Source organism: Hypanus sabinus, chromosome 19 (assembly GCF_030144855.1).
Source record: "Hypanus sabinus isolate sHypSab1 chromosome 19, sHypSab1.hap1, whole genome shotgun sequence".
Taxonomy (NCBI): domain Eukaryota; kingdom Metazoa; phylum Chordata; class Chondrichthyes; order Myliobatiformes; family Dasyatidae; genus Hypanus; species Hypanus sabinus.
Window position 1 is genome coordinate 28019204 of NC_082724.1, and position 25162 is coordinate 28044365.

The window sequence follows — 25162 nt, forward strand, 5'->3', positions numbered from 1 at the left end:
ATATTTTAAGGCAATTGTATAGATGTTTAATAAGCAAACAGAGAAAAATTATTGAAAGAAGGCAGGAATGTGGAGTTGAGGTCGACCAAGGTTATCCAAGAACACAGTGGGAATCTAGAGCAGAAACTGCAGGAGCTTGGGTTGAGATATTTGCATCATTATTAGCCACAGGTTCAAAGTTCAAAGTAAATTTATTATCAATGTGCGTACATATATATCACCATATACATCCCTGAGATTCATTTTCTAATTGGCATTCGCAGTAAATACAAGAAACACAACAGAATCGATGAAAGATTGCACCCAACACTACAGACAGCCGATATGTAAAAGACCATATCTGTGCAATTGAAGAACAAAAAAAAGTAATAAATGAATAAACAATAAATATTGAGAACATGAGATGAAAAGTCCTTGAAAGTGATTGCATAGATTGTGAGAACAGTTCAGTGATGGGACGAGTGAAGTTATCCCCCCTGGTTCAAGAGCCTGATGGCTGAGGGACAGTAACAGCTGCTGAACCCGGTGGTGTTGGTCCTGAGGCTTTTGAAACTCTTCCTGGTGGTAGCAGCAAAAAGAAAGCATGACCTGGATGGTGTGGGTCCTTGAAGATGGATGCTGCTTTCCCGTGACAGTGTAGATGTGCTCAATGGTAGGAGGGCTTTACCCGTGACTGACTTGGCCGTATCCTCTAGTTTTTGTAGGTTTTTCCATTCAAGGGTATTGGCATTTCCATACCAGACATGATAAAACCAGTCAATATACTTTCCACCAAAGGCTTGTCAAAGTTTTAGATGACTTTCATAAACTTCTAAAAAAGTAGAGTCGCTGCTATGCTTCCTTTGTAATGGCGTTTACTTGTAGGTGAGGTGCCAGTAAAGGATTGTAAATGTTGTGCTTTACTTAAGAAAGTTGGCAAAGAAAAACCTTGAAACTGAGGCAAATACAAAATGTGAAGACAATACACTATAAAACAATAATATAACCAGAGATTTCAAATTCTCCATGTCATGTGGCCAAGGCTCCATCAATGCCTTAAAGCAGATGAGGTATAAAATTCCTGCATGCGCAGACCACAGACCTTTCCAACTCACAGGGTGGCATGGTAGCGTAATGCAACACTTTACAATACCAGCAACCTGAGTTCAATTCCCATCGCTTCCTGTGAGGAGTTTGTATGTTCTCCCTGTGGCTGCTTGAGTTTCCTCTGGGTACTCTGGTTTCCTCCCACAGTCCAAAGGCGAATTGATTGGTATGTTCATTGTATATTGTCCTGTGATTAGGCTGGGATTAAACTGAGGGTTGCTGGCCAATGCAGCTGAAAGGGCCGGAAAGACGTTTCCTGCGCTGTATCTAACAGGGAGGGAAGATAGGTGTTGCATTAACTTGTGGCTAAATGTCTTGAGGTTAAAGGTCTCAGGGTTCATTCCCAAGCCGCCAGAACTCATGTACTTTCATAAACTATCAGAAACAATAGGCCAAATTCCTAGAAGGGTGAATTAAGAACAAATTCACCCAACTAATCTATTGGGCTCTATTAATATCGCTTTATCGTCAGGCCTAGTAACTTCAGGTGAGCGGGGTGAAGGAATCAATGTCAATGACTTCTCTTTCCCAAAAGTATCGCCTCTCTCTCTGAGTACCGCTGTATTCGTCCCAACAGGTCGGCAGAGCTCTCTTGCCACGATCCACCGATAATTCGGAACGAAATGAGTTTCGGGGACTGCTGCGCCCGCCCTGCGGTTGCTATGGTGATGTTCCCGTGATATGCTGCGCTCCCAGAATTCAGCACGGAAGTCCGGGCCCGCTGCCCTGGAGAGGAGTTCAGGGGGCATTAGGGTTCGGCCTGGGGACCAGGGGCTTGGTCATTCTGCTCGATGACTTGGGTATCAGGCCTCCTATCTGCCCAGCAAAGGGCAATAATACGATCACAGATAAAGCTACAGTCAAATCTCGTTGCAACTGATTCTCCTTTTAAAACAGGGATTTAACGGCTTGGGGAGCCACTCGTCAAAAAGAGGTTCAAGTTTAGATTCATGCACTATATATCCTTGTGTTTTGCATCAATAGGTTCTCATTGACACGTTACTGAGTGCGATCATTAAGAAGCTTGGACGCTTACAGTGCCGTGAACCCGAATGAAAATGTCTTACTTAGTACATGAAGTTGAACTGAGCAAACGTCATGAAAAAATGTAAGTGCTATAAGAGCGGTGAGCTAAACTGTCTTATCTATCGTTAAACTTGTTAAACCCAAGCCGCGGTACATTCCTGCTGCAGTATGAAATAACAATTCCAGATTGTTTATCACTTGTAAATTAAAACAAACTGGAAATATTGATATGGGTTGAGGTTATAGTTGTAACAGTTCTGAACCGTTGAGTTAAAAAAACACACACAAATAATGGGTTCCCGTCTGCAGTATTGTGGCTCAGTTGTTGAACAGAGCTAGACCACTTGTCGCCCCACTAGGAGGGGTTGTTGAGCTGGTTATCAGATTTATGGCCAGAGTTTCGTCTTCCTCGCCGTGAAGGATTCTCGTAGTTCATGGAAGTCGCCTTTGGAAGATTACTGTGAGGTAAGTTTAACGTTATTCGGCTGGCCGTTGACTTGCTGAACTCAGGATTTGTTCTTTGTAAGAACAAACATACAGTATCTTTCACTAAATTTAATAGCCCCACTTAGTTGTAAGCAGTACCTTGAAGTAGGGCTTGGTTATCTGTAGGTTCAAATGTGGTCGGTGGGTGGAAGCACATACACTCCACAGATGGAACAGGAGTTGTCTCGCTAGTTTTTGAAGTGGTTCTGCGCTCTCTTTCTGCATCTTAGGCAGTGCTCTGATGTATAGCCTTTATTACTGTCCTGAATATACCTTTTCACTTGCTGATCATGGGGCAGACATTCCAGGGAGTCGGGATTTTGTGCTTCCTTGATCCTTGGATCTTCTTTATCAAGTAATCTTCCTTCGTGACAGCTCAGGATGTTGTCTGCCCAATGTAGCCACTGAGATTTACCAAGGACTCTCCTGGGAGTGGATGCTGCCATAGTCTGTTTATTCCATTGAATTTGGAAGGTCTTAAGCAACAGTATTTGTGGTATTTCTCCCATGCCTTTATGTTTGTTAGAGGTAGTTCACATGTCATGTGTATAGAAGTATAGGATTTCAACTTGCTTTTTGACTGTGAATTATGAAGGTGTCACCATTCTTTTCCTCTAATGGGTAATGTTTTCTGACATCCCAATGAACTGGTTGTAGTACTTGTTTAAAATAAAAGGAATGCAGGTATTTGGGTTGTATTGGCAATTTCTTCCACAGCTTAAAATAAGTTTAGGACTTTGTGAAAATTTCATATTGGATAATCTCTTAATGGAGCACTTGTTTGCAAGAGTTTGAATATTTTCCATTCGTTTTCCACTTCAGTTCTCTACTCCACCCCAGTTTCTCTGTCTTCACTGCACATGGTGTAAGTTGAAACAGTAGTGCTCATCTTCTCATTTGGTGTCTTATGTCATTCATGACTCGACATTTTCACCAATTTCAGATGATGATTCATTTATTTGTGTTTCCTCATATTTGTCACATTTTCACTTTTGCCTTGAGCCATCATCCTTTTTGTCTTTTGAATCTCTTCTTGCTTCACCATATTAGAAATTTTGAATTTAATTCCTTTCCTCCCTTTTTTGTTTGTTTACATTCTAGAGTTCATTTTTGGTGAATGATCTGTAGTCTGAAGCAATTACCTTGTTTCTCTCTTCACAGATACTGCCTGACTTGCTGTTTATTTCCATTTTCTAGTGCTGATGGTATTTTGCTTTCAAATCTAGTTCCAAATTAATTTAGTTTGAAATTAGACTCCCTTTTGAGCACATTTTTCTTTGAGCTTCTGAGAAATCAATTGGAATACTACTTATTATTCAAAAATACCCCCCTTCTAAATGAAGTCTCCAAGCTTCTTAGGAACACAATAGTGTTCTTTTAAACTTTTCTTAAACAGTACGATGAATGCCAGATGTATGTATCTATGCTCCCAACAAGAATTATTTTATTTCAGGGTGTTCTAATACCAAAGTTAAAACCTGGAATCAAATCTGTAGTGTTACCTTACCAATGAACAATTTGAGATTAGTAGGAGTGACACACTTCAGATGCAATGGTATGGCTAATGGTACTGACTGTTATTTATGAGTAAATGGCAGAACTGTTTCAAGTGAGGAGCAAATGTGTAATTAAATGTAAATATGTGAAAGTTGCTGGCTAAATTAAGCAGCTTCACTGTTGGCTTTGTGAAAATATCCTCTCTTCCAGGAACTACATATGCTTTCTCATCTGATCCTATTTAAGCACCTTCTCATCTGTCCCTATTAAACACACTACAGAATTCTAAGTCTCCTGATTATAAATAGAAATGTCCTTTCCAGTGTGATTTGTTGATAATTATCTAATTTCAGTCACAAAGCTATTTATTAATTTGAGTGTGGACTCAAAGCTTTTCAATTTTGCAGTTTGTAAAATCTTTTTAAAACATTTTTCCTTTTCTTGACCGAATTTTATTTGCTTCTCTTTAGTTTGCTTTTTGATTTGATTTTAAAGCCATGCCACAGTAGCTTAGTAGTTTGCACAATGCTATTACAGCTTGGGTGTCTGAGTTCAATTCCGACATCATTGAAAAGGAGTTTGTAATCTTCCTGTGGAATGCGTGGATTTTCTCTGGGTTTTCAGGTTTCCTCCCACTGTTCAAAGACAGTTAGTTGGTTAATGGTTCATTGTAAGTTGTCCCGTGATTAGGCTAGAGTTAAATTGGGTTGTTGGGCAGGGGGGCTCGAAGGATCAAATGGGCCTATTCTGCTCTCTATCTCAATAAATAAACAAACACACAGTCTAGCTGATCCATCCCATATTTAACTCTCAATCTTGGAGGTGTGGTTTGATTGTGCTACTCACTGTTTTCAGGAGCCTTGTATATCAATTTAACTGTTGAAAATACAAATTGGCCCAATATTTGAGTTATACTTGCAATCATCTTGCTGTATAAGAAGTGATTCCAGATTTAACTTTTAAATTCCTCAGCTCCATTCTTTGAGATTCTGTTTGAGTTGACTTCCTCATCACAGGAAGAGTTCCATTGTATCAAGTCTGAGTCAATGCCTCTCACTTGCCATCACTTTAGCCTTTCAAAACTACATGTAGACTTTACACGTTATTTAAAAGTTTAATGCTTTGAGACATTTTTCATTTTTACTCTTTTCGATTGTCCAAATATACTTTTTCCTGAATTGTATGCTCAAAATTAAAATCAGTCTTCCTGTTAGAGCCTGGTGATGCTTGAGTAGCTCTCTTTTTCAATTTAACCACTTTGAGATAAAGGACAATATTTCAATGGGCTTTATGTATTTATGGACTAACCTTCCAACTACCTGTGCCCATGGACAACCAAATATCCGTTCATGCACAGTCATAGTTTCTCACTGTTTTGAAAATAATTTAATTGGGGATGCGAAATTTATTACCCCAGACTTCCCTGTATTGAATTCCATTTGTTGAATTTATCTGCATTCCTTTGTAATTATAATCTGCAGATTTATTTATGTTCTTTCTCTGAAGGCATTGTAATGCATTTTGTAGAAATTATGCTGAACCAATCTCTATCATGAAAATTAGACACCCTTCTGGCTATCACAAGTTAAATTTGGAATTCCTGATCCTTTCTATTCATCATTTAAACCAAAGCCAACTTTAAATATGGTGAACCCAACCAATAAGTTTGTTTTAAAAACAAAAGGTACTTGGCAAAACTATTGTCATTAGCCTTCTTCCCCCATCCTCCAAACAGGTTGATATAAAGTATAAAATAATTTCTACTAGTTTGTGGCAAAATGAGTAACTAACATTGAATGAGGAAACATAAAATTCTGCACATTGAAAAATGTGCTGCAAACAAAGCAGTTTAGAAAGAGTTTTGGATTAGCAGATATATCTGTAACTTTCATGGTGCAGATATTGTGACAGAAGTGCTTTTGATGTTAGAATGCTCAATAGTCTAAAACAATTTAAGCATAATGCATTGTTCAAACGATAATTAGAGTACTTAATTTAATCTTCATGCAACAAAACAATATAAAGAGAACTGTTTGTTGCATTATAAGGGTAGTTTAACAAAGCTAAGCTTTGCATTTTGGCCTGGAATTAAACAAGGGACTTTATTGTGGACTGAAAATTAAATTACATTGGCCAATTGTACCCTACATATTATATCAAAATAACCCAGAATTTTTAAAGATACTATGTTTAGAGCATTTTAAATGTTTGGAGGAATCCCCTAGCTTGGCAATAAATACTGTAATCATTTTGTTATCAAGGTACAGTTCACCTGGCAGAGGCACTTTTGGGTAGCCTCTAGAGGGCCTAGATTTTGGTTACAGTGCAAATCAGTTGGGGCGGGGGGAGAAGGTGTTTGGTGGAAAGTAATAAAAAGCAAAGGCTATTTGATCTCAAGCATTGCTGGAAGAACAAGTTATGCCGAAGACAGTGGATTTTGTTTGAAATCTTAAGGTGTAATTGGACCTACAGTTGGTAATACACTAATTTTCACTGATAGGTTCCAAGACCATAAGGTAAATACGATGTATAGAAAACGGCTTATACTTGTAAAAGAAACTTGTACTCAAGTAGCTTTTTTCTGATTTTTAATTTGTATCTGTTGCCAAAGTACAACTGGATTTGTGGTGGGTAAGCAAGAGAATATGTTTTAATGATATTATAAAATATTTAGTCTTATGGTGCAGTAGAAGTGCTTGGTGCTGTTGGTTTCACACATGCAGGAATTGGGACAAGTGCAATTTGGTATTCATTTTGTTCCCTCTAGATTGAGTCTAAGAGCAACATTGCTTCAGCAAATGGAAGACCAGCTTGAAAGACAGGAAAAGGAGAAAAAGCTGCAAGCAATAAAGTTTGAGTCAGCAAATGAGAGAAACGAATTACTTTTAAAGGTAAGTGCTTGTCCAAGATAGCTTTTTTTTTACTTGTTTTTAAAATTTGGTTTGAACTCTGATCTGTTTATTCTGTTATAATTTTAGTTCATCAGCATTTAAATAAAAGTTTAACTTTTTAAGAAGAGCTAATGTTTTTAAAAAAAAATTAAACTTCAAAAAGAAAATTCTTATCATTAGCTCTGACCACTGGTACGATACTGCAGATATTAATAGATAAATCTATAATAAATTTTGCATCTCATAGAAATTTGACTACCACATTTTTTTTTACTGCTGTCACTTAAATTTCCTTATAGTTATATAGTGTTTGGCAGAAATCTGTTTCTGTATGACCTTGATATTTTCATAGAAGAAAAATACACAACTTCCTGTACCCACAGCTTCAACAACCACTAGCATTTTGTGTCTTGGCTTGTTCGCCTATCTTTCCTTCTGAAATGAAAAATATGGCAGTTTATAATGGGGGAAAAAATTGGACATGCTTTGATGCAATCAAATGAACTAAAATGAAACCACAGGTATGACCCTCAAGAAGTGACAAAGCAGGGCCTTATGGGTGTTGAAAGCTCAAGTGACAACTCAGGAGAAGCTTTACGACTTGGTAAAGTAGTGATTCGATGGTCTTTGAAGCTCATTACTGAAATGGCAGTATGGGCTTTTTATGCACATTAATTTACTGTACATATGAAATGCCCTATAATTAAAAAATACTGCTTAAAGCATAATACATAATAACTTAGTGCTTTAGTTACATTATGAAATCTTGCATTAAAAAATTAATGAGATGCTGTGTTGAAATTGTGAACAACATTGGTGAACTTCTATTTGGTGATCAATGTATAATATGTAGAGAGAGCAGTGGGGAAATGACCCATGTTTACATTGCCCCATTATTATTGGGGCCCAGTGTGGTCAGAGAACCTTTGTTTTGCAAATGTTGAGTGTAAAGTCTATCCTCTTGAATGCTTTGTGAGTGAGTAGATAAAGACTTGGTGCTTAAACACTCAACTCCACGGAGCTGAACACCACAGAGACCAATTATGGTTTATCAGATATTTGTAGTGTTGGTTGACAGTGTGAAGCAAACACTAAATTTGAAGTGACTCTGAAGTTTATCTGAGTGATTATAATCCAGTCTGTAAATGGGAGGTGCAAACAATCAAGTTCTTAATTACCTGATCCAAAAGTGTCTGGTTTGTGTTGATCTTTAGATTTGTTCATGTTTGTGAGCAAGTGGCTTAGGTGCCTATAAGTAGCTATTGGAATCCTTTATTAAATAGGTAGATTGTGGCCTAAAATATCAAATAATATTGAGACTGTTTTATCGCCCATGTTTATGTAACCCTTAAGTTTGGCCTGTGGCGTTAGTCTAGAGAAGACAGTCTCTGGCCCCACCAAACGTGTGAAATCTGAGGTGTAAAACCTCTTGTTTGTGTGAATGCTGTGTGATATGTTCCCCCATAACAAATCAGTACTACAAAAATACAGACAGTACGCCATATGTAACTAAATGATTTAGCTTTATAATTCTTAATTTGACTAAAGGGTTAGTTTAAAAAAAAAGAAAAGGGCCCGTTCTAATGAAACGGTCTAATATGCACAAATTGGAGCTCATAGTTTCCCTTCCATTGGTCCTCCATTGATTTCCCCAGGCTTTGTCGATCCCTGGCCCCACTTCGTCCTGCTGTCTACGACCTCTCCTTTCTGGCATCTTCTCTCTTCATCTCTCACTGAACAAAAGACCCAGATCACCTCGTTCTTAGGCACACAACAAGAAAAAACGCTCCCTTCATTGGACAGTGCACATTCCAAAGCCCCCGTTATCTCTAGCCATAACCCAAACACTGCTGCTACAGAACAACCATTACATTAGCCGTGAAACCTTTCCCAGGCTGTTGCATTTAAGTAAATCAACCAGGATACGGGTGAGAGGAGGATCCGAAAGATATGTTTTCCTTTTTCTAGATTAAGTGGAGTGGGTCTTAGATATGCTTAAAACATTAAAGTTAGAACCATATTCACATGCTTTTAAGATGGAGTAAAGAAGGAGGAAGAAAGAAGATCCTCCACTAATAATATTTATGACTAATTGCATATGCATATGTTATGTTATGATACCCTCATATACATTGCTGTGAGAAGTGAGTAAAGCGAACAGCCCATTCAGTAGGAGAGAACTTGTTGGGAATGCCAGTAATTACGCACCAAATCACCAGTATTTCTTGCCAAATTCGGGGTTTCCATTTTAAACTTGATTTTCTAAACTATTTGGCTGCTATTTGGTGACCATACCCCTAAATGCACTCTGACATTAGGTTTCCTTTGAGATAAGTGGCAGATCAGACTTTCTGCACTTCTCCAGTGACCACGCTGGGGTGTGTATCTACAAAATATATGCAGAAACAGGAAGTTGGTTCATTTGAATGAAAAAGTTAAACTGCTGGAAACACGGGTAAGTATGAATTAATTTACACTCAGTGGCCACTTATTTAGGCACACCTGTACACGAGTTGGTTAATGTAAATATCTAATTAGCCAATCGTGGCAGCAACTCAATACATAAAAGCTTGCAGGCATGGTCAAGAGGTTCTGTTGTTGTTCTGATCAAACATCAGAATGTGATCTAAGTAACTGACTGTGGAATGATTGCTGGCGCTAGATGAAGCGGTTTGAGTATCTCAGAAATTGCTGATCTTCTGAGATTTTCGAGAGTCTCTAGAGTTTATGAAGAAGTGCAAAAAAACAAAAAAATCCAGTGAGCGGCAGTTCTCTGGGCAAAAATGCCTTATTAATAAGAGAGGTCAAAGGAGAATGACTGGACTGATTCATCTGATATAAAGGTGATATTAACTCAGGTAACCTCACATTATGACAGAGGTGTGCAGAAAAGCATCTCTGCACAATACATAGAAATTTGAAGTGGATGGGCTACAACAGTAGAAGTCAAAGAACTTGCACTCAGTTGGTCACTTTATTAATTAAGTGAATCTTGATTTCAAGAACATTTTATGTTTCAGTATTTTTCATTGCTTCTCAGTCGAAAATATTGACAGCAGCAAAGACCTGGAGTGGGACTTTAGTTGTTGTCAATTTCTTTCCCTGAGGATAGGCCTTATTCTGGACTTGTCAATGTGAAGTAATTTTGTTGTGCAGCAGGGCCTTCAATTTTTGACTTGGTGGTTTGACGCAACGTCAGCACTGGGAATTATGGAAAAAGTTGCTAAAATCATATTTGCCAGATAGATTTGCAGCAGTGTGCATTAATTACTGTTCCCTGCAAATTTTTCCAACTGTTAAGATCAATTTACAGAACCAGTTGGCAATCAGAAATTTTAAGTGCACCACCAATATATTTGGTGAAATTCCTTTTGGTTAATTTTTGACAAGAATCTAAATGTCCTAATTCTGAATTTTGACAATGATCAAGTGTAACAAATAATGGTCAGGCATGTAAACTGTTTTAGTTGATCTGCGATTATTTATTTATTTTGAGGATCTAGAGGCAGCAGAGAAAAACCTAAGAGCTGGAGTACATGTACAACTGCATCCAGCTGTTATTGCCCTTCAGGTACATGCTTACTTAATGTGTTGTTTAGTTTCATTGTTATGTCAGCATATTCGTTTGGCTAATTAAATTTTAAAATATGCATGATATTTAGAAGCATAGAAAATAACTAATACTTATAGTGTGTGTAAAAAAGAATAAAGCTTATGGGAGAAATAATATTTGAAATAAAACTTGGAACAGAGGAGAGAATAGCCATTCTACCGGTACCTAAATCTGCTCAGTACCTGTCCAGTAAATCACATTTTTCATATACTATGGTGACCAGAACTGAGAAACCAAATTAAGTCATGGCCTAATTTGTGTTTTATATAGTTCTAGCAAAATTTTCCTGTTATGCTGTGTGCCTTGGCTTAAAAAGAACAGCCTCCTTTATACCTTTCGACATTAAAAAAAAATCTGAATATACTTTTTAAAGTCCCTCAGTTCCTCATACTGTATATCTTCTTGCCTTGATGAACTTCCCAGATGCATTGCATTGCACTTTTTAAGAGTTCCATTAGGAGGTAGTGATCACAATATGATAAGTTTTTATTTGCAATTTGAGAAGGATAAGGGCAGCTCAGAGGTGTCAGTGTTGCAGATGAACAGGGGAAACTATGGAGCCATGAGGGAGGAGCTGGCCAAAGTTGACTGGATGGATAGCCTAGCAGAAAAGACAGTGGAACAGCAATGGCAAGTATTCTTAGGAATAATGCACAAGGTGCAAAATCAGTTCATCCCCCAAAGTAGGAAGGATTCAAAGGGGGGAAAGGGGCCACAGTGGTTGACAAAGGAAGTCGGAGATTGCATAGCATTAAAAAAAAAGGAAATATGACAGAGCTAAAGTGAGTGGGAGGACAGATGATTGGGAAGTTTTTAAGGAACAACAGAACTTAACTAAAAAGACAATACGGGGAGAAAAAATGAGGTACAAATGCAAGCTAGCCAGGAATATAAAGGAAGATAGCAAAAGCTTTTTTAGGTATGTGAAGAGAAAGAAGATAGTTAAGAACAATGTTGGGCTCTTGAAGAATGAATTGGGTGAAATTGTTAAGGGAAACAGAGAAATGGCAGAAGAATTTAATGAATACTTTAGATCTGTTTTCACTAAGGAAGACACAAGAAATCTCCCAGATGTATGGATGGGCCAAGGACATAGGGTAACAGAGAAAATGAAACAGATTGACATTCGGAAGGAAACGGTGATGAGAAGACTGATGGGACTGAAGGCTGACAAATCCCCAGGTCCGGATGGTCTGCATCCTAGGATACTAAAGGAGGTGGCCCTGGAAATTGCAGATGCATTGGTAATCATTTTCCAATGTTCCTTAGATTCAGGATCAGTTCCTGAGGATTGGAGAATGGCTAATGTTATCCCACTTTTTAAGAAAGGAGGGAGGGAGAAAACAGAGAACTATCGACCTGTCAGCCTGACACCGGTGGTGGGGAAGATGCTAGAGTCCATTATTAAGGATGAAATAGTGGCATATCTAGATAGCAGTGATAGGATTGGGCCAAGCCAGCATGGATTTACCAAGGGTAAATCATGCTTGACTAATCTGTTGGAGTTTTTCGAAGATGTAACCAGGAAGTTAGACGGGGGAGATCCAGTGGATGTAGTGTACCTCGATTTTCAGAAGGCATTTGATAAGGTCCCATATAGGAGATTGATGGGTAAAATCAAAGCTCAGGGCATCGGGGGGAAGACATTGAGATGGATAGAAAACTGGTTGGCAGATAGAAAGCAAAGGGTAGCGGTGAATGGGTGTTTCTCGGAATGGCAGGTGGTGACTAGTGGGGTGCCACAGGGCTCGGTATTGGGACCACAGCTGTTTACCATTTACGTCAACGATTTGGATGAAGGCATTGAAAATAACATCAGCAAATTTGCTGATGATACTAAGTTGGGTGGCAGTGTGACATGTGATGAGGAAGTTAGGAGAATTCAGGGTGACTTGGATAGGCTGAGTGAGTGGGCAGATACTTGGAGATGGCGGTTAATGTGAATAAGTGTAAGGTTATTCACTTTGGGAGTAAGAACAGGAAGGCAGATTATAATCTGAACAGTGTAGAGTTAGGTAAGGGAGAAATACAAAGAGATTTAGGAGTCCTTGTTCATCAGTCACTGAAGGTGAATGAGCAAGTGCAGCAGGCAGTGAAGAAGGCTAATGGAATGTTGGCCTTTATTACAAAGGGAATTGAATACAAGAGCAAGGAAATCCATGATCTCAAAATGGCGGTGCAGGCTCAAAGGGCCGAATGGTCTACTTCTGCACCTATTGTCTATTGTTCCATTCATCATTTTTCTACGTAATTACCTAGACCTTATCTTAAGCTTTCTTCATATTTGTCTAAATTTTGTATGTCTATCATGCCCCTGCAGTTAGGTCTAAGTTACTAAAATACATGACAGAAATAAATGATTACTAAGTACTAAGGAGCCACACTGGCCAACATCCAGATAAAGAAAATACTAATGGAATATTACCTCTTGCTTCTTTCCACTTAGCCAATTTTGGATCCAATTTGACACACTCCATTGAATATAATGGGCTTTTCCATTGTTTTGCCCAAATTTTGTAATGTTTAAGTCAAATGCATTTGAAATTTGGTTTGTTTTTATTTACAAAACTTGTGTTTGTTCAATGCAGACCAAATACTGGGCATCCATTGAAGAACGACTTCCTAAATGGGAACAGCTTTTTCTGGAACAAACAAGAAATCCACTTGAAGTAAAGGATGCAAGGCACAAACAATCACAGAATGAGTTGCTACAAGACAAAGATACCATTAAAATTACTAATTTATCCTCTCCAGTATCAACTTTCAAGACTTCCTCAATTACGGAAATAAAAAAAAAACAAGCTCATAAAACATGATGGCTGATACTGAAATATTTCTGTCATCAATATGGTTTGTGAAGATGTCGTAACAAATGTTGGTATTAACTGAATTATTTGGATACATTCATGTAACCCATATCCAGAATGCTAATTTTGCTAGCCCTTTGCAACCAGTGGGGCTTAACAGAAAGCAAAGCTGGAGTAAGAACTGTGCCTTCTTTAGAACCTGTAATTAATTTACACTGTTTTAAAAATATCTTTGACATTCAAAGACATTTTAAAAAATCCAAAGGATTTGGAAAGAAAAGAGACTGCAAATGCTGGAGATCAGAACAAAAAAAATCTGTAAAGATCTTTCCCAATACATGGATCTTGACCCAAAATGTCGACCTAAAAATCACCAGAACTAGTGCAAAACATCAGGGAATTTTAAACTAAAACATAATGTTGAATGTTAGTGTATTTTCTGCTGATTTAAAAGATATTTTGCTTGCTTGCGCCAATTAAACTAATGAATTGTTCTTTGTAGTTATTTCTAAATTTTAGGGGCTTAATTAGCTGAAGAGAATGATGCTAATTGAAGGGCTGTTTTGTCATAATTATAACTTCAACTGTATGAATCAAATAGTGCCAGATTAAAAATCAGAAAATTATGTTAATGCCAAGGGGAAGTTATAGGGGTGGAAGGGGGAGGTGAATGTTTTATGTGATTCCATTGTTCTATCAAAAGACTAAGATTGTAATTATATAGATGATTTGGATGGAAACTTGAACCATAACTTCATCTCAATAAAACAGTCAAAGCATTTGGAATCATTTCATAATTATGTTAAAAATAAAAACATTCCCCTTTTAGCTCAGTCAGATTATGAAATTATGTCCAGGAGAGATCAATTAGCAATATTTTTAACCAGTTTTTAATTTATTAATAATTCGGTCACTACTTTGAAAGCCAGCTTATTGCCCATCTTCAGTTGTCCCTGAGGAGGAGGTGTGACACCTAGGAAGCAAACTTATGAGCTTGTGCTTTCTGTGCATTAATATCTGTGTTTGACTATTAAATTCAGCTTTGTGAGAAAATGATACTACTACTACTACTACTTCAATCAGCAGCTCTAATTTTTATTCATTTTGAATATATCAAGCATTTAATTGGTGTGTGGGTCAGCTGATTTGATGAATGACTTGAATCCCACAGATTTATTTTTGATTTTTTTTTCTAAAATATCTTTAGTTAGATTTTACTCAAAGTAAGAGCCTATTTCTCATTTGTATACATGCATTTAACATGCTATATAAGTTCAAATGCGAATACTGCATATAAATGCAGTATGGGTAATATATATCAAAGATATAGTGTGGGCTATCATAATGGTGGATTTTGGAAATGAATGAAAATGTAGATGAATACTAAGACGTCCGATAGGTAAATGCACCAGCTGGCTTGGTAATGAACCATCTATTCCGAGAACATTCCAAATCTAATTCTCAGCATGTGTTTACATAAATGATTGGTCTATAGCACTATTATCAACCTCTGCACAAGGAATGGTGAAAAAAAAACTTTTCTGTGTCCTGTGATTCATGGTGGATAGAGGAATATTTTTGAATATGTTTAATCATTTTCTTCTCCTTTACAACTGGTATGTGGTTCATCCAGCATTATGTTTTATCCTGAATACTACTGCCACTTTATGCAAATGTTATTCTTTATCAGTGAGCTTGTACCCTGAATTATTGCAAATAGATGGTATTACAGACAGAGACAGTTCTGTTCAAACCTGAGTTTCTCAAAAGTTCTGTTTTTTAAATGTTTCACTGGACATGTGAGAGCTTTGGCATCATCATCCTGTGCCATGGAGGTCAATAATACTGCCATTGCATCAGTCGGCTCAGTAAACACAATTTGGGAATTAAACTTGGAATGTTCTCGTTCTGCACATTTCATTGCCATGCCAGCTGGTGCTATTTACTTGCTGGCTTTCTCTGTACTCAGCTGTATTGTATTCATTTAAAGAACTCTACTGTGAATGATAGCGTATGTTATTTTTGAGGTTTAAGTACATATTGATTTATCCATGCGCAGTATCAGTCTTTGAAGCTTTTGTATCTTTGAAAACTGTTTATTGTATTGATTAAGGGATTTTTTTTGTGATGTTAGTTGCACCAGATGTGGAGATTGTTGATGGGAGAAGAAAAAAATCATACATCCTATTTAACTGTTATATTTCTGGTCTGCAGCGATTAATCAGTGAAATTATTTAGATTGCACTGAATAAGTGATGAAGATTTTAAGTGAAGGAAATTAGGATTTAGCAATCTGATTGAGGAACGTTAGTTCTAGAAAAATATGTATCCAGTCTCTTGGAGATGTTTTTGTTAAAGTAGGATTTTTATATTAAGCTTATCTTGAGTTGTGTTTTCCATGTATTTCCATATACTGAATCAAACACCACAGGAGCCAACAATTTCCTGGGAAAAATATGACCACACTCAAAGTTCATTGATACAAGTGAAAATAAATAAAATTAGAAAAGTGTAACAAAAATGTTGCAAGCAATTTGGACTGTTAATTTATGGCTTCTGGTCTTAACTTTGTATTGCTTCTGGTGATGATAGAATCTGATGTTCGTTTATTTCAAATATATTTCAACTTTGAAAATGAACTGTTAATTATCAAATATATTTCCCTAGGTATTTTATGATTCACTACCTGTGGTGTTTTGTTTGGATAGTTAAACTTCCTTTGAAATTGTTTCTCAAAAGTGTGGGAATAATGTGAAATTATGCAGGATGTAAAGAACTGTATGCAAATTTAGGCAAATTCTCTGACCTATAAACAGCTTGTTTTAAAAAATGTCAGTATTACATAGTTGGCAATGAGTCAGGTCTGAATAATAGATAACCGTAGTTAAATAATAGATAATTATTTCAATGCTACAAATTAAAAATAAATTGCAATTTCTCAGTTCAACATTTAATATTGTTCCAGAAATTTCTCTTCTGGAACTCCTTAGATTTAGTTTCTAACTTGTGGCTGAAGGTTGGTTTATCACTTAAGACTTGAGAGTTGTTGGGATAACTTGAGAGTTGATAGCTATGCATAAGCAATGTCTTACTGGCATAAGTAGGGCACATGCCACAGTCTCATTCCTTGCAGTTGTACCACCATGACTCTCTGCAAGCCAGAATTTTATTGGTCTTAACTCACTTAAACCATCCATCTGCTGTTGTGCATTGGCCTTTGAAAATTTGGTACTGGTGAGTAATATTTCAAGTTGCATTAATTGTGTGTGTTAGTCAGGCTGTTTGCTTATATTTTCTTGCGTGCCTCTCAATGCTACCTGTTTTCTCTCCATTCTCTCTTCTGGGTGATAGCAGAAATGATCTACTTGAGTAATCCCTGTGCCCTGCTGCCCTGCTCCTCAAAAACCTCCTATATTCCAAAATTCCAAAGTGCAAAGCCTTGCATTTTTCTCCAGTTCCTAGGTTTAATAGATCTTCATTTTACCCATCTTTAACCCTAACCTGTCCACTGTTTGCTCATGCAGAAAAGGAACAGATTGGAAAAAGAATAAAAAGAGTAGAAAAAAAACAGCGGGCATTCAACACCTTTAAGACAATAAATTCAATTAGACAGCGGCTTATCTGTATCTTACCCATTTACCTGATTGATAATTTTTGATTGCCTTAAGGTCAACTATTTTTTTTTTGATATTTTGGGGGTGGGGGAATCTGATGGACATTTGGAGGTTGACAATTCCCCCCCCCCTCAATTTTGCTGCCTTTGAGCTGTCTTCTATTTTTACATGATAATGCTCCTTTGTAATATTTATATATACATACATTAAAATATGGAAATTGTTGTCACATTTATCTAATTGTCTTGAGTGAATACACTTAAATTTAATTGAGTAAAAGTCAAAACTAACAAAATATTTTGTGCTTGCTGTCTTTCAGACTTGTTGACTGCAAAGAGAAAAATCAGGAGACTAATCATAAAGCCATGCAACCAAACTCTCCAAAAGAAGAAAAAGTAGAATTGAAATGGGTTAGTCATAGGAGATTTAATAATTGGGGATCTAATTAGCAACCTCAGCAGCAGTGACAGAATCTAGGAGAATATGGCAGACAAAAAGCAGTGTGCTGACTGATTTTGGTGGATGCTGGGTAATGACAATGAAAATCAGAACAAGTAAAACATCATCCAATGGCAGGACAGGTAGGAGAGGCTGAAAAGCTATTCCTGCTACTAGTTATTAATATTTGATTATGCTATTGGCACTAAACTAGAGCCATTCATGGCAGTGGTATGCATGAGCCCTAGGAAGTAACATTAGTTTGCATGATATGAACGCAACAGTCTCTAAAGATGTGACTACTTCTCCACCCAAAGCAATGTCTTTGCCTCTTCCCACAGTTAGCTACTTCATAATTTGATCTATTAAGCAAAGGCGAAAGGTAATCACAAAGATTTAAGCACCAAGGTTATTATTAATATTTAGAAACATAGAAAACCTTCAGCACAATACAGGCCCTTCAGCCCACAGTGTTCTGCCAAATATGTACTTACTTTAGAAATTAACTAGGGTCACCCATAGCCCTCTATTTTTCTAAGCTCCATTTACCTATCCAGGAGTCTCTTAAAAGACCCTATCGTATCCGCCTCCACCACTGTCGCCTGCAGCCCATTCCACGCACTCACGACTTTGTTTTTTTTAAAAAAACAAACTTACCCCTGACATCCCCTCTGTACCTACTTCCAAGCACCTTAAAAACAGTTTCCTCTCGTGATACCCATTTCAGCCCTGGGAAAAAGCCTCTGACTATCCACACGCTCAATGCCTCTCATCATCTTATACACCTCTATCAGGTCACCTCTCATCCTTCGTCACTCCTTACTTTCTCAATAAGCCTTGCATGGGGTACCTTGTCAATTGCCTTGCTGAAATTCATATACACTGCATCCACTGCTTTAACTTCATCAATGTGTTTAGTCACATTCTCAAAAAATTCTATCAGGCTCGTCAGGCACAACCAGCCTTTGACAAAGCCATGATGACTATTGCTAATCATATTATGCCTCTCCAAATGTTCATAAATCCTGTCTCTCAGGATCTTCTCCATCAACTTACCAACCACTGAAGTAAGACATACTTGTCTGTAATTTCCTGGGCTATCTCTGCTCCCTTTCTTGAATAATGGAACAACATTTGCAATCCTCCAATCCTCTGGAACCTCTCCCGTCCCCATTGATGATGCAGAGATCATTGTCAGAGGCTCAGCAATCTCCTCCCTCACCTCCAACAGTAGTCTGGGGTAAATCTCGCCCGGTCCCAGTGACTTATCCAATTTGATGTTTTCCAAAAGCTCCAGCACATCCTCTTTCTTAATGTCTATGTGCTCAAGCTTTTCAGTCTGCTGTAAGTCATCCCTACAATCGCCAAGATCCTTTTCCATAGTAAATACAGAAGCACTATATTCACTAATTCCCTCCAGTTCCATACACAGTTTTCCACTGTCACACTTGATTGGTCCTATTTTCTCACATCTTATCTTGCTCTTCACATACTTATAGAATGGCTTGGGGTTTCCCTTAATCCTGCTTGCCAAGGCCTTCTCATGGCCCCTTCTGGCTCTCCTAATTTCATTCTTAAGCTTCTTCCGGCTAGCCTTATAATTTTCTAGATCTCTATTACTACCCAGTTCTTTTGAACATTTGTAAGCTTTTCTTCTTGACTAGATTTTTAACAGCCTTTGTACACCATGGTTCCTGTACCCTACCATCCTTTCCCTGTCTCATTGGAATGGACCTATGCAGAATGCCAATCAAGTATCCCCTGAACATTTGCCACATTTCTGCTGTGCATTTCCCCAAGAACATCTGTTCCCAATTTATGCTTCCATGTTCCTGCCTAATAGCTTCATATTTCCCCTTACTCAAATTAAAAGCTTTCCTAACTTGTCTATTCCTATCCCTCTCCAATGTTATGGTAAAGGAGATAGAATTGTGATCACTATCTCCAAAATGCTGTCACACTGAGAGACCTGACACTTGACCAGGTTCATTTCCCAATACCAGATCAAGTACAGACTCTCCTGTTTTAGGCTTATCAACATACTGTATCAGGAAACCTTCCTGAACATACCTAACAAACTTCACCCCATCTAAACCCCTTGCTCTAGGGAGATGCCAATCAATATTGGGGTAATTAAAATCTCCCACCATGACAACCCTGTATTATTGTACCTCCCTGTTAACTATTGGGTGATCTATTTTTTTTAAGAAAACACCCAGTAGAGTTATTGACCACTTCCTTTTCTTAACTTCCCCTCCCACAGAGACTCAGTAAACAATTCCTCCATGACTTCCTCCTTTTCTTCAGCCGTGACACTATCTCTGATCATGTCCCCGCCTCTCCTGCCTCCCTCCCTGTCCTTTCTGAAACATCTAAAGCCTGGCACTCCATTCCTGCTCCTAAGCCATCCAAGTCTCTGTAATGGCCATAACATCAAAGCTCCAAGTACTGATCCACACTCTAAACTCATCCACGTTGTTCATGATACTCTTTGCATTAAAATTGACACATCTCAAACCATCAGTCTGAGCGGATCCCTTCTCTATCCTCCCTCTCACACTGTCCACAGCTTTCTCAATTTGTGAGCCAACCGCCCCTTCCTCCGACTCTTCAGTTTGGTTCCCACCCACCAGCAATTCTAGCTTAAACTCTCCCCAATTGCCTTAGCAAACCTCCCTGCCAGGATATTGGTCCCCCTTAGATTCAAGTGCAACCTGTCCTTTTTGTACAGGTCACACCTGCCCCCTGCTCCAATCCCTCAGCCACGCATTTATCTGCCACCTCACTCTATTCCTATACTCACTGTCATTTGGCACAGGCAGTAATCCCAAGATTACTACCTTTAGAGGTCCTGCTTCTCTACTTCCTATCTCTCTCTAGTCTGTTTTAAGGACCTCCTCCCTTTTCCTACCTATGTCATCGGTACCAATATGTGCCACAACCTCTAGCTATTCACCTTCCGACTTCAGGATACTGTGCTCAGATCAGGAAATGCTATGGTTTCCAGGGGTTTTCCATTTCCAGCCCTATTGCTCATAATCACCTTTTTTTTTTACCTACTACATACGATTCAGCATTCCAGGTTTGGTATAGGAAGGGCATTAGACATTTTGAAGATCTTTTCATTGATAATCACTTCACTTCTTTTCAGCAGCTCTCTGTTAAGTTCAATCTGCCCAATGCTCATTTTTTCAGATATCTCCAAATCCAACACTTTATTGCTCCTTTAATTCCTAACTTGCCTGAAATGCCTGTAAAAAATGCTATGGACCTATTTCTTTCCATGAATCCACTAGGTAAAGGCTTAATATCAATCATCCAAGATAAACTAGCAGCCTTACAACGGGCCCCCATGGATAAAATCAAAATGGCCTGGGAGCAGGATTTAAATACCTCCTTATCTGAGGAGAGCTGGGATTCAGTTCTCAAATCGGTTAACTCAACCTCTCTTTGTGCTCGCCACTGCCTTTTACAGTTTAAGATTGTTCATAGAGCCCATTTATCTAAATCTAAACTATCTCGATTCTACCCTAGTGTTAGTCTGCTCTGTGATAAATGCAAGAGGGGCGTGGCCTCTCTCATCCATATGTACTGGTTCTGTCCTAGCTTGGAGAAATTCTGGAAAGATGTCTTCACTACGTTATCGTGTATTCTGAATCAGCACCTAGAACCAAACCCCTTAATTGCTCTGTTCGGTTTTTGGGGCGAGACAGATTTATATCTGGGTCCGACCAAATGCCGAATATTATCCTTTGCCTCTCTCCTGGTTAGACGCTTGATCCTCCTCAGATGGAGAGATGTTGCTCCGCCCACTCATGCTCAATGGCTTAACAACATAATGGCCTGTTCGGACCTTGAAAAAATTCATTATTCAGTTCTCAATTCGGATCTAAAGTTCCATAAGGTCTGGGGACCTTTTATCGAGTACTTTCATAACCTTCCTCTTGACTAGGGTTTTTTTTTCTTTTCGGTCCCTTGCTTTCAGCTCCTTTTTTTTTCTGGTAGAAGGCATTATTACCCTCTGTTGCTGAGTGTATTCACAGTCTGGGAGTTTGGCTGTCCTGACTTATACTCTCTATATGGTCTGGAGTTGCTGTTGTTTTTTCTTGTGGGGCTTGGGGAGGACACTAAGCTTACTTGTCTTTAATTTAGGTCCTTTTTTTTTGCTAAATTCTCTTCCTTTGTAGCATATTGTTATTGTATGCTTAATTTTGCACTGTTTTAATGTTCCTCATTAGGATTTGGGGTTTTTAATTTGTAAAATGTTTTGAAAAACTAATAAAAAATTCAGGAGACTGTGGACAAGATCAGAAACATCCCAGATCCTGGGAGGCAAACTACCATTTGTGTTTCTTTCATGAGTCCACAGAATCGCCTGTCTGACTCCCTAACTGTAGAGTCCCTTATCACTGCTGCCATCCTCTTCCTTTCCCTACCCTTCTGAGCCACAGGTCCAGACTTTGTGTCAGAGGCGCAGCCGCTGTTGCTTCCCCCAGATAGGTCATCTGCCCTGACAGAATTCAAACAGGAATACTTACTGTTAAGGTGGACAACCACAGGAGTACTCTCTTGTATTTGCCTCTTGCCCTTCCCTCTCCTAACCAGAGGCCCTGGTGTAACTGCTTGCCTTTAGCTTCTGTCTATCATCTCCTCACTTTCTCTGTCCAAACAAAGGTCATTGAGCTACATCTCCAGTTCCCTAATCCTGTCCCTAAGGAGCTGAATGAAGCTCAATGCAACTGGCGCAGATGTGGTTGTCCAAGAGGCGGTGAGTTTCCTGGACATCCCACATCCGACACCCAGTACAGAACACTGGCCTCACGGACATACTTCCTATTCCTGTTCTTCACAAGTAACTTAACTCGCCTCAACCCGTTATTGCCTAATCCCTGTTGGGTCAAAGCACTCTTACTCTGACACCCACTCTATAAAGCTGTCTTCTTTTTAAAAATTCTTCCTGCCTGTCTAACTCGCTAATGGACACGCTCCTGCACAGTCGTGCCTTGATCAAACCACTGAAGAAAAAATTACTTTTTAAATTCTTCTTGCTGGTCTGTCTGGTAAATTTAATTTTGACTGGTATATTTATTTACCATTGTTTGTTAAATCTCTTTATTGCAATCACCCAACCACCAAACTAATCCAGTTAGAAATTTAGATTATACACACAAAATGCTGGAGGAACTCAGCAGGCTAGACAGCATCTATGTAAAATATTGCAGTTGACATTTAGGCCAGAGACCCATCCGCAGGAATTTTTGTGCAATCCATTTGAAAGGTCTTAGCCTGAAATGTCAACTGGACTTTTTTTTTTCCAGAGTTGATACCTGGCCTGCTGAGTTCCTCCACCATTTTGTGTGTGTTTAAATTTCCAGCATAGGCAGATTTTCTCTTGTTTGTTATTAGAAGTTTAGATTGAGTTTTATGAAACAATGCATAGATCAGTGCTTATCTTCATTGAAACTTAGTGTTTGCTCATTTGTTCAATGATCATAAAGTATTGATACCATTAACAACATAATTCATTGTTTACGTACACAACACTGGAAGAACTCAGCAGGTCAGGCAGCATCTGTGAGAAAAGAGTAGCCAACGTATCGGGCCGAGACTCTTCATCAGGAATGGGGTGGAGGGAAGAGGGGGTTGAAGCCCTGTAATAGAGATGGGGAGGGGGTAGGGCCTAGAGGCGCCAGGTGGAAAACCAATCAGAGGAAAGATGGAAAGATAAAGGGGGAAGAGGGAGGGGATAAGCATGAAAGAGCTGTAGAGATAAAGAAGCAAAGTTGAAAGAGGAGAGAGGCAGAGAGGGACCTGGGATAGGGGAAGGGGGAGTGGGGAGGGAATTACTGGAAATTGGAGAATTCAATGTTCATACCAACAGGCTGGAGGCTACCCAGACGGTATATGAGGTGTTGCTCCTCCAACCTGAGTTTGGCCTCTTCATAGCAGTAGAGGAGGCCATGTATGGACGTATCTAGATGGGAAGGAGAGGCAGAGTTGAAGTGGGTGGCTACTGGGAGGTCCTGTCTATTGTGACAGACGGAGCGTAGGTGCTCGACGAAGCAGTCCCCCAATCTGCGTTGGGTCTCACCGATGTAGAGGAGGCCGCACCAGGAGCACCAGATGCAATAGACGACTCCAGCAGACTCGCAAGTGAAGTGTTGCCTCACCTGGAAGGACTGTCTGGGGCCCAGAATGGTGGTAAGGGGGGAGGTGTGGGGACAGGTGTAGCATTTGCGCTTGCAGGGATAAGTGCCAGGTGGGAGTTCTGTGGGGAGGGACGTGTGGACCAGGTAGTCGCGGAGGGAATGATCCCTGCGAAAAGCTGAGGGGTAGGGAGGGAAAGATGTGCTCGGTGGTGGGGTCCTGTTGGAGGTGGCAGAAGTTGTGGAGGATAATGTGTTGGATCCGGAGGCTGGTGGGGTGGTAGGTGAGGACAAGGGGAACCCTGTCCCTGTTGTGGTGACGGGAGGATGGGTTAAGGGCTGAAGTTCGGGAGGTGGAGGAGATGCGAGTCAGGGCATCTTTGATGATGCCAGAAGGGAAACCACGATCCTGAAAGAAAGAGGACATTTGAGAAGTCCTGGAAAGGAAAGCCTCATCCTGGGAGCAGATGTGGCAGAGACGGAGGAACTTAGTGTTTGCTCATTCGTTCAATGATCATAAAGCATTGATACCATTAACAACATAATTCATTGTTTACGTACACAATGCTGGAAGAACTCAGCAGGTCAGGCAGCATCTGTGAGAAAAGAGTAGCCAACGTTTCGGCCTGAGACCCTTCATCAGGAATAAGGGGGAAGAGAAGGTCGAAGCCCGGTACTAGAGATGGGAAGGGGGTAGGGCCTAGAGGCGCCAGGTGGAAAACCAATCAGAGGAAAGATAAAGGGGGGAGGGGATAAGCATAAAAGCATCTTCTACAAACCCACTGACTCCCATAACTATCTTGACTATACCTCTTCCCACCCCACCCAATGCAAAAATGCCATTCCCTATTTGATCCACAGCATTTGCAGTTGTATTTTTGTGTTATAATTCATTGTTTGACAGCCCAAATTTAAGACCTTTCCATTATGTTTCATCTAAGATGTTTTTGAGTTGTCTTGGTACACCTAATCTTGTTAGTCAAGGTGCAGCAGGTGATGACAAATTGTAATATTTTGGGTACTGAATAATCCTCCAGGAGGTGCACTCACTAGAGTTTCCCAGTTTTATTCTTAATTTGATAACTGATTATTTGTTACCTCCAGAAGAGTATCACTTAAATGCACTTTTTAAAGCCAAGAGATGAAAACTCAAGGGCTGAGGGGGTGGTTCTGCATTCCAAGACTCAGTTGAATAGAGAGCAATATGTTATTCACTTTTGGGATGTTGGCAGATCAGGCAGGGCAAAAATACTTACTGCTTGAAAGTAACAATGAGCCATCTGCTGGAACATCCAGAGCATTTAAAACTATTCAAATTAAAGTGGAAAAGTAAGATTTTACAATTATTACAATAGTTAAAGACAAATTGCAAAATTAATTTAACGTTAAACTACAGTATGTTCAAGACATCTCGGATCAAGTCCTCGACATTCTTAAGTGGGAGGGTGAGCAGCAGAGGTTGTGGCATGTAGGTACCAATGACATGGATAGGAAATGTGACTAGAATATGTAAAATGAATTTAAGGAGTTAGGTGCTAAGTTAAAGGGCAGGACCTCC

The 25162-nt window shown here is 39.1% G+C and overlaps 1 protein-coding gene across 2 annotated transcripts; it reads left to right on the forward strand.

Annotated features, from left to right (window-relative positions):
* The first annotated feature begins 227 nt into the window (after window positions 1–227).
* Window positions 228–22387, forward strand: cep15 (centrosomal protein 15). Of its 2 annotated transcripts, XM_059944251.1 has the most exons (6): window positions 228–1886; window positions 2071–2194; window positions 6863–6986; window positions 10483–10557; window positions 11649–11843; window positions 13188–22387. In XM_059944251.1, the coding sequence occupies exons 2-6, from the start codon at window positions 2139–2141 to the stop codon at window positions 13413–13415; spliced, it is 678 nt and encodes a 225-aa protein (XP_059800234.1). In that variant the 5' UTR covers window positions 228–1886; window positions 2071–2138; the 3' UTR covers window positions 13416–22387. The 2 variants fall into 2 exon arrangements, with proteins under 2 accessions (XP_059800234.1, XP_059800235.1); XM_059944252.1 differs by lacking the exon at window positions 11649–11843 and having other exon boundaries at window positions 1756–2194; window positions 13188–17382.
* Window positions 22388–25162: the final 2775 nt, after the last annotated feature.